This window comes from Toxorhynchites rutilus, chromosome 3 (assembly GCF_029784135.1).
Source record: "Toxorhynchites rutilus septentrionalis strain SRP chromosome 3, ASM2978413v1, whole genome shotgun sequence".
NCBI lineage: Eukaryota > Metazoa > Arthropoda > Insecta > Diptera > Culicidae > Toxorhynchites > Toxorhynchites rutilus.
In genome coordinates, this window is record NC_073746.1 from 207,219,885 (window position 1) to 207,234,109 (window position 14,225).

The window sequence follows — 14,225 nt, forward strand, 5'->3', positions numbered from 1 at the left end:
TTCACTGACGGAGCATCCATTTTTGCCGTTCTTCACCTTCCGGTCGATGGTTAGGTTCTCGAAGTATCGTTTTAGCTGACCGTGGATTGGACGATTTCCAGTGCACAGGATTAATTCACGACGCTCTTTTTCGTTCGACGACATTTTTCCAAATTTACGAAAAATTGACAGTGAAGCATGGCCAACGTGATCTATACACTCTTATCTTATTATAAGCGAAAGCTGAAGATATAATTCCTAAAAATTAAATTTCTACAGCGTTTTTTCCGTGATGCAATTTGATGTGACACACCCTTTAGTAACTATTTTTTTTTTTTGAAAGATAGATTAATTAGTAACTATCAATCGCATTAATTCTACATGCAAAAAATTTTATGGCTGTGGTATGGTATTGAATGTAATGCAAAGTGTCCGGATTAAACAGCGTCCGGATTCAAAGCATTACTATACCACGTTTCAAAAAAATTCTTAGAGGGTTGGGTCAGCGGCCAACTGATTTGGGATGGAACTGCTCTATACTTTTTAACTGTGCGCCACACAGTATTTCTAGGTAAATTCGACACATTAGCAAGCTTATACGCGGACCACAATGGATGTTCTAGGTTCTCGATATAGGCCCCTTGGGGTCGATATCCGTTTCATAAGGGTCGAAATAAAGGAAAACTGATTTTGGGGGTCAAGGTAATCTAAAAATCGATCCCTATTAATTAACACAAGTTCTTGTTTAAATCTTTCAAGATACTGTATAAGTTGTGTTACGAAAACCGAACTTGTAATAAGAATGACTAATGTTTTAGTATTATTGTTGTTAATTTCAATAATAAATATTAATTACACTTACACTTGATATTCACTGAATTTAATGACTATTTATTGATGTGAAAACGATGTCAAGTTCATTCAATTAACTAACCGCAAAGTTTTTGAATTGGTATGTATGTATTTTGTATGAATAAAATAAAGAATTTTTTTTAAAGAAATTAGCGATGGGGGTCGATGGTAACACTTAATTCTGGAAAGGGGTCTCTTGTCCAAAATAGTTGGAGAATCCCTGTTCTAAGTGATACTAAACATTTTTCTTACTTCTCTCCTCTTGCATGATGATTGTTTCCAAATCTGCAAAATGGTAAAAATATACTGTTGTTGTTATTGATGTTGTAATAACAACAACCATGATAACCTTTTATTTCTTCTTTAAGAATTCCTTTTTGTATGTCTGTGGAAAGAGTTTTTCTTCATATAATCCCGTTCGATGACGGTGAATCCACTGGTCAGTGAATTGCGGCGGGCATAGTTCACAAAAGATTCAAGCCGTTTGTGAATGGTTGGATGTTAACCAGTAACAAGTAGTTTGGAATACACTGAAGTCATTATTACCTTGCCTTTATGCAAATGAAACCGAAATTAAAAAAAAATCATGAAAGTGGGCTTTGCACCAGACATTAAAGGTTTTAAAATTTTCGTTTTCGCGGACAAAATTGGAAGATGCCAATCGATCGAACACAGGAGTATAGTTGCCCTATCTGCAAAAAGTACGATAACAGCCGGATGGTCCAATGCGACGATTGTAGCATTTGGTACCATTTCGATTGTGTGGGAGTGACGGAAGATGTTGAGAATCACGATCTGAGCTGCTTACAATGCACGGAAGCTAAAAAGGCAGCCAAATCCAAAGAACAAGTCTCTCATCAAGGTAACCAACCACGCAGTCCTAAGAAGCTGCCGTCGATTTGCAGCAGGCGACAAGAACCCAAAAAGGAACGACGAGGACGACAATGGAGAATTTAGATCCCAACAATTTGTTTGCCCCTGGACCGTCAAACAGGATGATACAGCAAGTGGAGGGGGTCTGGCGTAGTGGTAACATCCATGCCTCTCACGCTAAAGGTCACGAGTTCAATTCTCACTCCCGACATTCTTCCAAAAATGGAAGTAAAAGTGACGAACCAGCCAAATGAGTTGAAAGTCACTATAATACAGATATAAAAAAAAAAAAAAGGATGATACAGCAGAATGGTAGGAAAAGTGAGGGAAGTTTGCCAACGGTACAAGCTGAGATACGGATGAAAATGCTTGAGGAAGAAAAGGCTCTCGAGTGAAAATATCTTCAGAGGAAATGTTAGAGCATAATGTCGTGAATACTGATCTCCTCGGAGCCCCAGTAAGTCATTCATCTCCAATTAATTCACATCTACAGTCGAGCCCAGCTCCGTTTCACCCAAACCACGATGATCATGCTGACGCAGAGGTTAATTTGATAATGTTGAACCGGAGCCAGATTGCTGCACGCCAGACCATACCCAGGGATCTGCCAACTTTCGATGGTGATCCAGAAGAATGGCCCCTTTTCGCAGCAACTTTCGAGAGCACACGGGTGTGCGGTTTCAGTCAGGAGGAAAATATAATCCGACTACAGAAATGCCTACGAGGTAAAGTAAAAGAGTCTGTTAGGAGTCAGCTACTCCATGCGATGAATGTGGACAATGTCATATCTACACTAAGAATGTTATTCGGTCGTCTGGAGATAATCGTTCATTCAGTAATCCGGAAGATTCATACACTGCCAGCAACATAGGTCGACAAGTTGGGATCAATAGTGGATTTCGCAGTGGCTGTTCGGAACATGGTTGCTACAGTCCATGCGTGTAATCTGGATGAGTACCTGTACAACATCACTCTGTTACAGGAACTTGTGGATCGTTTACCTCCAATGATCAAATTTAATTGGGCCATGTATCGTCAGGGTAAGAACCAAGTATCCCTAGGTGACTTCAGCGAATGGCTTAACAGCTTAGCGGAAATCGCAAGCACTGTAACGATTCTCTCGTTGACCACATTTGCTGAATCGAAGCCAAGGCGCGGTCGAAAAGATGATGGTTTCCTCAGTTCACACCAACACAACGCCTTTGTTGTCAGACCGAAAGCAAATCATGCTTTCATGCAGGTTATCATGGTTGTTGTTATTACAACATCAATAACAACAACAGTATATTTTTACCATTTTGCAGATTTGGAAACAATCATCATGCAAGAGGAGAGAAGTAAGAAAAATGTTTAGTATCACTTAGAACAGGGATTCTCCAACTATTTTGGACAAGAGACCCCTTTCCAGAATTAAGTGTTACCATCGACCCCCATCGCCAAATTTCTTTAAAAAAAATTCTTTATTTTATGCAACCTGTTGTATCTGTAACGGAACCTGTGTTTCAGTGGAGCGCTGCAAGAAGTTCTTGAGTTTTGATCTCTCAACGCGATGGCAGAATGTGAGAGAACGCATGCTTTGCCGATGTTGCCTCAAAAAACATAGAGGATTCTGCAAATAAAAAAATGAGTGCGGAGTTAGTGGGTGTGCCAGTAAACACCATCAGCTGTTGCACAACAATTCATCGTTTAAACCGCGAACGCCACAGCCTTCAAATTTCGGGCAGATAACTGCGACACCACAGCCGAGTACCACGTCGGTTGCTGAGCACAATTGCAATATTCATCGTAGCGATGATACGGAAGTTCTTTTTCGATATGTGCCCGTTATATTGTATGGTCGTGGAGTTAAAATCGAAACATATGCTTTTCTTGACGATGGTTCGTCATTGACGCTGCTTGAGAACGATTTGGCAGTCGAATTAAAACTTGATGGCGTTGCGCACCCTCTCTGTTTGCAGTGGACAGCTGACACATGCCGCTATGAGGAGTCGTCACAAAAAGTATCCTTACAGATTTCTGGTTTCCGGAATCCTGGAGTACAATATCATCTTCCGGCAGTACACACTATCAAGCATCTCAAGCTTCCCCCTCAAACATTGGGGTTTTCTAAACAAGTTGACCTATATAAATATCTTAAAGGTTTACCGGTTGACTCTTACACCAATGTACGCCCAAGAATCCTAAATGGAATAAACAATTGGCGTGTGGGTCACGTTCTCGATAGCCGTGAAGGAAAAGAGTATGAGCCAGTCGCCTCAAAGACTCGTTTGGGGTGGATGGTATATGGTGTACATAATAGTGCCCAGCATCATGAGGGGTATACTGCATACCACAGTTACCATATCTGTTCAAATTTTAGTCAGATTGATGACGATTTACATAACATTGTTAAGACATTCTTTGCGCTTGATAGTATCAGCATAACTAAACCAGATAAAATTATCTGGTCCAGTGAGGATGAACGCGCCTGGTCCATGATGCGTGCCATTACCACTTTAGAGAACGGACACTATAAAACTGGACTTCTTTGGAAACTCGACGCTGCTGTGAACGGCATTCCGTTGAACTAGAAATTCGACTAGAAAGTAGTCACATTTTGTAATACATTCGAAAAAAAAACATTTATATTTTGTAACTGTCAGTCCCAGTCTGACAGCGCCTTCCTCCCAAAATGCTCAACGTCGGCCCCTAGGGTAATTTTGATCTATTTGAGGGTTCTTTTGGGCTGTCCACTTGTTCGATACTTAAAATAATGAACAAAATAATGATGAGGACTTGTTTTTTTTTATTTATCCCATTTATTTATTTATTAGGCTCATTAGCATTTTAGCTGTAACAGAGCCGGGTTTTAATCGTGTACATGTACATATGTTTATGTTTCTATAAATTGTAAATTAAACAGTCGTTAGTAGTAGCCATTTAGGCGTTAAGTTTTTCTGTTCCATTACATTATGGTAAATTACACAGTAGTAGCCATTTAGGCGTAAGGGTATTCTTTCTGTTCTTCCATTGTTCAGCAGACCGGACAGCGGAGACAGTTGATATTGATCATTGTTGGGTTATTTATAGAACAGCAGCCCGATGTTTCTTGCAGAGCAGAGCAGTTGTATGGATGAATCGATCTTTGTTCCACCGTGGACCGATTTCCATCGCTGATGATGGTTGCGTGGACGTAGTTATTCTATAACAACACAAAGATGGTCAATTGAGGGCCCTGAGTTTGAACTCACGATCGATCGCTTGGTAAGCGAACGCGTAACCAAGTGGCTACGAAGACCCCCATGAGGACTTGTTCGCAACGAACAAAACACTATCAAGAGAATAGAGAAGAAGAAGAAGAATGTGATAATTCTTCGCTTTATACTTTTTATTTTAACCGGATAAATGAAGATGAAAGGCATAAGCACACAGAAATGCGACGGAAAAATTAAACAGGAAAGCAAGATTTCAACCTCTCATATAAGAATACGAAAACATATCAGAAGTGAGGAAAAGCCTATTTCTTCTCCCGAAACAATGTATCTACTCATAATGATTTTTTATAATTATTTTTTTAGATTGTATGGCAGTTTAATTAGTTCAATTGAACCGTCCATAGAGCTCCATTATCGTTGATCGTTAATCGACTAGGTTCGAGTTATGACATTGAGAAAAAAAAAGTATGCATTAACAGAAGCAAAAGCCAATTAGATTGCCAAACATATAAGTTTGATATTCTGTTCATATGGACTACATTCTGGGAACCCGCTTCAACAAATAATGCATTCAACTATAGAACATTTGGAAATACAATTTTTAATTGATGTCTATTAGAACACGCTCCAAATGACAATAAGAAATTTATCGATAGTGCAAAAATACTCCCTGCCTATAGGGGAACATTCAAATTGATATAACGCCAAAGAACAAATAGTTTCCGACAGTGATCAACGTTTTGTTCTCATCGCCCATTCGACTTCGAGATCCCTAACGATTGCAACGTTTCCGATCGTCTTTTTGACTAGGGGCATTAGAAATTACCATAATGGCCAAAAAGTGCTTTTTCTCTTTTCCGTTTATCCGCGTCGGGTACGGGTGATTTTTTCTGTCCCAAATTTTTGGATTAATATTCCAAAACGGCACTTTGTGTGCACTCACATGCAGCAGGAGCGAGAGACACGCACGTCCCTCGGAAACTCGGAGGGACATGCAGTAGCAAGCAACCGGGCACAATAAGGGTTCATAATAGGATTTTTGAAAAAAAAAAAAGAGAATGATTTTGAAAAAGCGAGGGGAGGGGATTTTTTGTTTCCAAAATAGCTAGAGAGGCAAAGTGGAATGAATCAGTTTGCTGTTTTCGGATTTTTGGTGATTAGATTTTTGAAAATTCTCTCTCAGTATCAGTCGATCGCGCTTTCGAGACACAGGCCTGGAGCATGATTCATACACAGTATCGAGAACATTGTATTGCTCGAGCGCGAAATTAGAACACGCAGCAGTGCAAGTGATAGATCGTATTGTTTTGATGATATTGATGGAACAAGAACATACCGTAAGTTTGGTGAATTGTGTGTGATAATTTACGTCCGAATAGGATTGTGTGTAACTCGACTCGCTTGAAATTGGATTAGAAGTATTTATTCAGTTTCACGTTTTTGGAGCATTTCAAAGCAACGGCATGTTTGCGTAAACTACAATTGGATTTGAATATAAGATTATTTTAGACAAACATTGGTGAATGTGTCATATTTTTGAATATTACTCTGCTCACCAGCAACTATTACTGCCACGTGAGAATGGATTGATTAAGTACTCAGCCTTTCGCTGTTCAAAACAGTCTGTAATTATTATCAATTTGTGGGGTTGAAGCGTTCATACTCACATTGGCTCACAGTGTACCGAATTGGATCAATTATTTATGGCAATAAATAAATGAAGGTGGGTGGTCATGTTCAGTGAAACATGTCACCTATGGCAGTGCGCCATGAGTATTGCCTAATTGCCTCCGATCAGTAAATGTGGAACATGCGTATCGGCAGCCATAGAAATATTAGCCCCAAAATGGATAGCATATGTGGGAGAGATATTTTCGTTTCCAGCTATAATGAAGCGTAGTTCGTTTTCTAGATTTCATAGCACAGTTTTGTATGTGTTTCAAGCGAACAGGAATGTAGTTTTAACATTTCAGACCGTACGAGAAAAAAAAATGCAACAGACCAAAATGATGATTTTCAAAATTAATTACGGAGATTTTTGAAACTCTCAGGGAATAAATAAACACATATTAACTATGTTTTTGCGAAACAACCTCTTTTGCAACCTAAATGCTCGCACTTTGGATTTTACGTTATCCATCAAATCTTGTGCAACACTTGCGCCACTTTTCTTACACACTTTCATCCACTCTTTCTTCAAATCCTGATCGTTTTTGAAGACCTTCTTTGTTTTCCTGTGCTTGTCCATCATAATCGCCCAGAAACTTTCTATTGGGCGAAGTTCTGGCGAGTTTGGCGAATAGAAAACCTCCTTCGGCTTAGAAACAACATCGTTGTTTTCTTACCATTCCATCACCGGTTTAGGGTAATGGCGCGATGCCAGATACGACCAAAAGAGAGTGTCTCTTCCGGGGGATCTTAGGAAGGACACCAGGCGCTCCTGCAGGCATTCTTCTTTATATGTTTTGGCCGTTGGTAGTGCCCATTGTTATGTACGGCTTGCTCAATGTGCCGCACCCATAGATTGCCTGCTACACCAAGTACCTCTTAGCAAATTTATCGACCTTCTTCTTCCGGAACCACGCTGAAACATCCACGCGGGACTTGCCGATGAAAAACTCCAGACCGGAGATATGCTCTTCAGCTGCACCAACCACTCACAGTACAGCTTCCTGACGAGGTATTTGGCCGACGTTTTTGAAGATATGAAGTCCGGCTTGCTTCATTGTCTGCTGGACGAACCAAACCTTCTTGGTCTGAGTCTCTTTGGTCCATTCCCAGCTGTTTCGCGATCCTCCTGTGGGACTGTCCTGAATTTTGAACGATCGCGACCATAATTTCTAGTCGAAGCACTTCTTGCTTGGAAGCCATCTCGGTAACCACTTGACAGATTGTGACAAAAATTTGGCGCACGTAAACATTACACTCTAAACTAGTTTTAACCCAAAAATTTATCAATTTTCACCCATTTTTTTTTCATTTTTTCGAGTACAATCTTCATTAATGAATCTGATTAACATTATTCACACGTTTTTTCTCCATTATTTCACAGCATATAATCAAAATGGCTGCCTCTGTTTACGCTACGCCACCTCCGGACTTCAGCGGCGAGGAGACTGCGCTAAGTGACACATCGAATTCATCACAAACAAACAGTTCAAACAATTCCACAGTGAAAGCGTCAAAACGCTCACTGTCATCGGCGTTCCTGAATTCACCACAGGCACTCAACAGCGCCACCCAGCTGAGTTCCGATAGTCTGCCAGACTTGTCCAAGAAGCGACGCAAACAACCTATGCCCAGTCGTATCTCGGCGAATGGGGCAGACAACAGTGCAACTGCCAATGCCGGAAATCCTGAGCTGATGGACGAAGCCGATGAGTCTGAGATGAACGAAGTTGAGTCCATTGCGAGCGCTTTTGCGGAACAGCAGAATAACTTTCAGAAAATATTTTTATCCAACCTCAGTCAATTACAAAAGCAGCATTTGCTGCAACAACAGGTGGATGATCCGACCTCGAAGCGAGATGCCAATGAAGGACTGAACAATGACACAAATCCAATCATTTCTTTGGATAATCAGGACCATTTGCTCAGCATGGCGACCGCAGTAGAAATCAAGGAGCAGCAGAGTGAATCTCGCGGAACAGAAACAGCAGCTAATAGAGCTGGAAATTCAGAAACTAGTGTTGATCGAAACGAGAATGAAATTAAAAATCTGAATAATGATGACAAAATGGAATCGATCACAAACAATCGGGGAAACAATGAAGATAAGCTATCCGGATGTGATTACAACGAGGAGCGAACGAACACACCACCTGAGTTAAACTTGAAGAAGGAATTTTTACAGGACACAGAATGGGACGGTGAAATTCGCCGATCCTCGATGCAGAACATACCCAAAACAGATGAGTGGCTATCCTTGCCAAATTTACCGTTCCCATTCCCGCCGGAAGCAGCAGCTGCGCTGTCGGCTTCCGGGTATTTACCCCACTTACCGCTACTATCAATGCCATCCGTTTCTTCGTTTGGATCAAATGATAGTTCCAACAGGCCAAATGTGCCGCCACTAAGAATATTCAATCCGGAAGCCTACTGCGATCTTTGCAATAAGGAGTTTTGTAACAAATATTTCCTGAAGACACACAAGGCAAACAAACATGGAATATATGAGCCCCAAAGTAACGGTACTGATTCCCTCTCGAGCATCGGATCGTTTAACCCCCTTCATCAGCTATCTCAAGTGTTCCAACTTCAGCAACAGCAAGCGGCGCTTCAAGAACAACAAGAAAAGAACAACCATAGCAGTCAGAATCAAAACACGGATATGCCATCCCAGCATGCGCCGATGAGACCAACGACATCGCCGAAATTGTCGGTAAACTCGATCCAACCGACGGTTTTCTGCGACATATGCTTCAAGAAGTTCGGGAGTTTGAGTGCAATGCGTAAACATCGAAGCAAAGCCCACGAGGCAGCGAATAATCATCATCACCAGCAACAGCAACAGCAACAACCACAACTTCAGCAGTCAGTCGAAGGCAGGCAGTCGGATTCACCGTCCGAAATCGGCCGTATGGCACCAAGCGTGGCACAGTTCCGTTTTCCCGAGGGTTTTCGCGAGGACTACTCTATCGAGCAGGAGGACGCGTCGTTTACACCGCAGCCGCGCAAACTTTCCCCACTCTCGATTCAGGCGGCGCGCGAGGCGAACTTCTCCGTTGATAAGCTGAAACGGCTGGGTGTAAACAATCCTGAAGCGTTTTGCGAAATTTGCTGTAAAGAGTATTGCAACAAATACTTCCTGCGCACCCACAAACTCAAACGTCACGGGGTCTTTCTCCCCCCGGAGGAATTCAAAGACGAGCGCAATTCGTGGAACTTCGTTCAAACAAGTCCTCTCAATTTAATTGTGGGAGACGCAGATGTTCTCGGGTTTCCGCCGCCGCCGCTCAAGCGGCTAACCGATGGCGGTACGGAGGAATTTCCAAAATCGTCTTCTTCATTGAAGGACGAAGCCGCGAGAAACGTTGGCGTAATGAACGAGGAAGAAACTCCGGAAGATAAACTCGATGTGAAGGAAGAAATGACTGCCGCCGAACAAGAGGCAGAGGCAATAAGTGTAGATCTCCAGAAGCTTCAGTCCATGATAATGCAGCTGAATGATTTGAACAATCAACGGAAAATGAACTGTAGTGTTTGTGGGAAAGAAATGGAGAACCAGTACATGCTGCATGCCCACATGATTCAGGAGCACAACAATATGAATGAGAACAACAATGGCTCGAAGACGCCTCCGGGATCGGCTTCTATGTCAGCGTCGCCCAAAGAGTATGAAGTATGCAAGCAGTGCGATAAAGAATTTTCCAGCGCCTACTTGTTGAAGCAACATCTGATGGAGGTTCACGGAACTCAAAATGGGAGCCCCAAGAGGGAAGGTTTCATCACACCCGAGCGTCCCATCACTGCTGCTACCACGATGAGTATTCCGGCGGGATCGAATTATGTTGACAGAAAGCCGACTTTTTCGATGACTCCAACGAGCAGTTACTGCGAGATCTGCAACAAAGAACTTTGCAATAAGTATTTTATGAAAACTCACATGCAGAGGATGCATGGCATTGAAATTGAGAATGGGGCGCAGATTGGGGGAGTCGTGTGCAATATTTGCAACAAGGAGCTTTGCAGCAAATATTTTCTGCGTGTACACAAACATAACACGCATGGTATTGTAGAGGAGGGAGCGCCATTGCCGCAGCCTAGAAACAACATTGAATCAACCGAGAGCAGTGAGGCGCCGATCTCGGGCGAGGGTGTTTTGAAACCCGGGGAAATCTCCGATATGAGCAACCGATACTATTCACACTTCACGGAAGTATGTCCGCTGTGCAGTCGAAGGTTCCGCAGCTCGAAGTGGCTCAGAGCACATCTGTTGAGTGACCATGGAAAGATGGGCGTGGATAAACTTCGCGAAATTGAGCACAAAATTGGCAATGGAAGCAAGTCGAGCAGTCCTTCTTTGAAAATTCCAAACGGTGGCATGAATTCGAACCCCGTGGAGCAGAAAATGAATCCCAGAGCTTCGTTCGGAATGAGCTCAACCGACACAAAGTTTATGCTGAAAAATCCGTTCTCTGGATTGTTCGTTACTGATCCCACCGGTGCTAATGTTGGCCCGAAGGGATATCAGTGCTCGTACTGCTCATTTGCGACTCCCTTGCTTCCTCTGCTATTCATTCATGAAAGAACCCATACCAGTTTCAATATTGTGCAACAACAGTTACTTCAGGATGAAGAGGAGAGCCACGCTCAGCTACTACCAATGCACTTAGCTGCTATTAAAACCGAATCAGCAGCTTCACTGACGAAAGAAACAAGTGCATCACTTATGCAGTCATCAATTCCACCCTCATCGGAAACCCCATCCCTGATACAGGCGGCCTCAACTTCACTGCCACCAATGTCCCAAGATGGGCTCAGTTCTCAGCAATCTTCTCCACAACAGCAACGGCAGCAGGAACGATCTCCACAGCTGCAAAATCCATCACCCCGACCGACTATCGATGCCACAGTGAATCCACAGGAGCAGCAGCAGCAGCAAGCGAAACCGTCGAGCCCTCCCCATGCCAACCAGAATGCCCAGCTCTCGGAGATGGCAAATCTCACCCAGCGTCCCGCTGTCTACGCTCTGCCACAGCAAAGCGGACCGCTGCTGATGCAGTCGTTCTTGATTGAGGAATCAGCCGTCGAATCACGATCCAAGGAGGCTGCAGATGACCAGCCGTCTGCAAACAGGTTTGTACCAGCTGTTGTATTTTTACCTGTCAAAGAACGTATCCATTCGCCAATGACAATATCCTTCACGCTTAGCCCGGCTTAGGGTGCACGGGGTTCTCGCATAAAAGCAGCATAATTATATTGCTGCTCGATACCTATATATTTTTTTGCACTTTCCAATCGGTGCGATGAGAACCAGGTTCTAAAATAACACATTGAAAGTAACAAGAAGAAACAAATCCGCAAATACGTACACATTAATCAGAGATGCATATGAAAGTGTAAAAGAAAAACAGGGGAGATCACATTTGTTCCATCTAGAGAAGGATAGATGTAAGAGAAGAAAAAAAAGAATCGAAACTTATAAATATTTGACCGCAGTAGTATATCGTTGTGTAGCATAGAATGGAGAAGGGGATAAATGCAAATGCGGCGTGAAGACATGAGAGACGACAACAGGCATCGAGCATTTGTATTTGTATTTAGATGAGTGTCTTGAACTGCAGAATATCTGCTGCAGAATATTTTTCAGTTGTTGCTGACACCTAACCTCTGCTGCTTTAGGCGAATAATCCTACTTTTGTCCATAGTTAAAAAAAGAAGAAAATCTAACAATTATATTAGGTTCCCTTTATGAATGCTCTGCGGGCTGCTTGATGTTGTGAGACGAATTGATGTAGAAAACAAGTGAACTATTAAGCTGCTAACTAATGAATATTATGCGTAAGAAGTAAACAAAAGGAAGAAATTCTTGGTGATGTTCTAACAAAGTTCCTATTATGAGTAACACTGATGAAAAAAAGTAAATTATATCTCTTCAGATATGATAGATTTTTTAAAACATAGTTATCAGAAACAAATAAGCTGGCGCAGGCAAAGTTTTGCGTATAAGTTGCCGAGAAAGGAAGACTTCAGATACATTTTTTCTTATTTCGTTTTAAACTTCGTTTAGCTGCTCAAGTGGGTAAAATCTGATGTAATCCTAGTTTATATGAATATGCACTGAACCTTCTACCAAAAAAAGAACCATTATTCAACTCAGGGTAAATGTAAGTACAAGCAGTGGTATATTTTAAATAGAATATGGTGTCAAATTGACCTACAAGCACTAGTCAAATTTGGATATTCCAATGTTACATAAACTTACCGAACCGCTAGTTACCAATTCAGTTTTGAGTTTGGAAGCCTAGAGTACAATTTTATATGGATAAAGCAAAACAAATTAGAGTAAACTAAAGATGCTAAAACGAGAGACTAGTAAAATACCTCAGACAAAAACTATAGAGCGTGTTAATCCATTACAAATGCGATTATAAAAATCCTTCGGTACGTAATACAAATCAAATAAACTAGTCGCATATAAACATAAGCCAGAGAATGGCTCATGATCAGATAGCTGTGAATATATCAAGAAAAAAAAAACATTATGCAAAGTATGAACGGTTACCAATTTAATGACAAAAAATGCATTCCATTTGTATAAAAGTTGTACATATAAACATTATTATTATTTTTAACTATAAATTCTACACATCTATTCTGTTCTAGTCTTTAGAGTACTACTAGTCAAAAGTATGATTACATTACTACACCAATAAATCAAACCATTTTTGTTGACATTACTATCTGCTTTGACCGTTATTTGTAGTGTTAGTTTACGATAACAGAGATGAAATCGGGCAAACATCTTTTGCTTTATTTTTACCGAGCAAAAATAGTGGTTTCGCTAAGCGATTACAGAAACATCTGAAGAAGAAAAAAACCAAGAACCACTTTGCAAAAGAAGACATTTGAAGACAAATGAATGGATCGGCGATTGCTATCGAACAATATGAAACTATATAATGCTGTGTGCCTTATAGCAATTGCTGACAAACATGGAAAAAAAGAAATCAAGAACAATATGAGAACGCAACATTTCCGCGCGCGTTGAGGCGGTGAATAATAACCCGAAATGTTGTTTTTGATTGAGTAATATTTCATATATTTGTAAAGTAAACTTCGGGTGATATATGAAGTGTTATTATTGAGAAAACCGCTTAGGGAAACGATTAACGAGATGAAAATCGAACCAAAAAAGTCATATTTCATTCAAAACTACATCAAAAATGCAGGCGAAAACATACTAATAACAACAACACACACCGGCGATAGACTAACTACCCTGAACTGAGACAATTACATAGAATTACATCTACTCAATCTCTGGCGCTTGATTGAACATCCTGAACTGAACGGTCAATTCGGACTCCAAACAAATAAGAAAGAAAACTGACAACGTTTCCAAGGAACGAAGGTTGAAACAGCCATCGAAGATGACAACCCGCGCCCAGAAGCATGCCTTAGAAAAACTTTTATTGTTGGCACGTTACGCAATTGCTTCAGATGCTATCCGACTTGGTTCCGACCCATGATGCTACCTTAGCATTGATTGCTTTAGCGGTTTCATGTTTCCTACCCTATGTAAATATATATATGCTGATAATATTCCCCAAGCAATTCGGATTTAGGTCCGGATTTCGTGTTATGAGTCGTTATAAAGTTTTT

At 41.3% G+C, this 14,225-nt stretch overlaps 1 protein-coding gene across 1 annotated transcript; it reads left to right on the forward strand.

The window, feature by feature from the left end:
- The first annotated feature begins 6,106 nt into the window (after positions 1-6,106).
- Positions 6,107-13,496, forward strand: LOC129774116 (uncharacterized). The gene is made up of 2 exons (XM_055777815.1): positions 6,107-6,235; positions 7,951-13,496. Exons 1-2 carry the CDS (start codon positions 6,209-6,211, stop codon positions 11,779-11,781), a joined length of 3,858 nt encoding a protein of 1,285 aa, XP_055633790.1. The 5' UTR covers positions 6,107-6,208; the 3' UTR covers positions 11,782-13,496.
- Positions 13,497-14,225: the final 729 nt, after the last annotated feature.

Bases quoted from the DNA above. Each gene is read 5' to 3' on its own strand.
- LOC129774116 (XM_055777815.1), top strand. From the start codon at position 6,209: ATGATATTGATGGAACAAGAACATACC. The intron at 6,236-7,950 runs GTAAGTTTGGTG...ATTATTTCACAG, and splicing joins TGATGGAACAAGAACATACC to CATATAATCAAAATGGCTGC.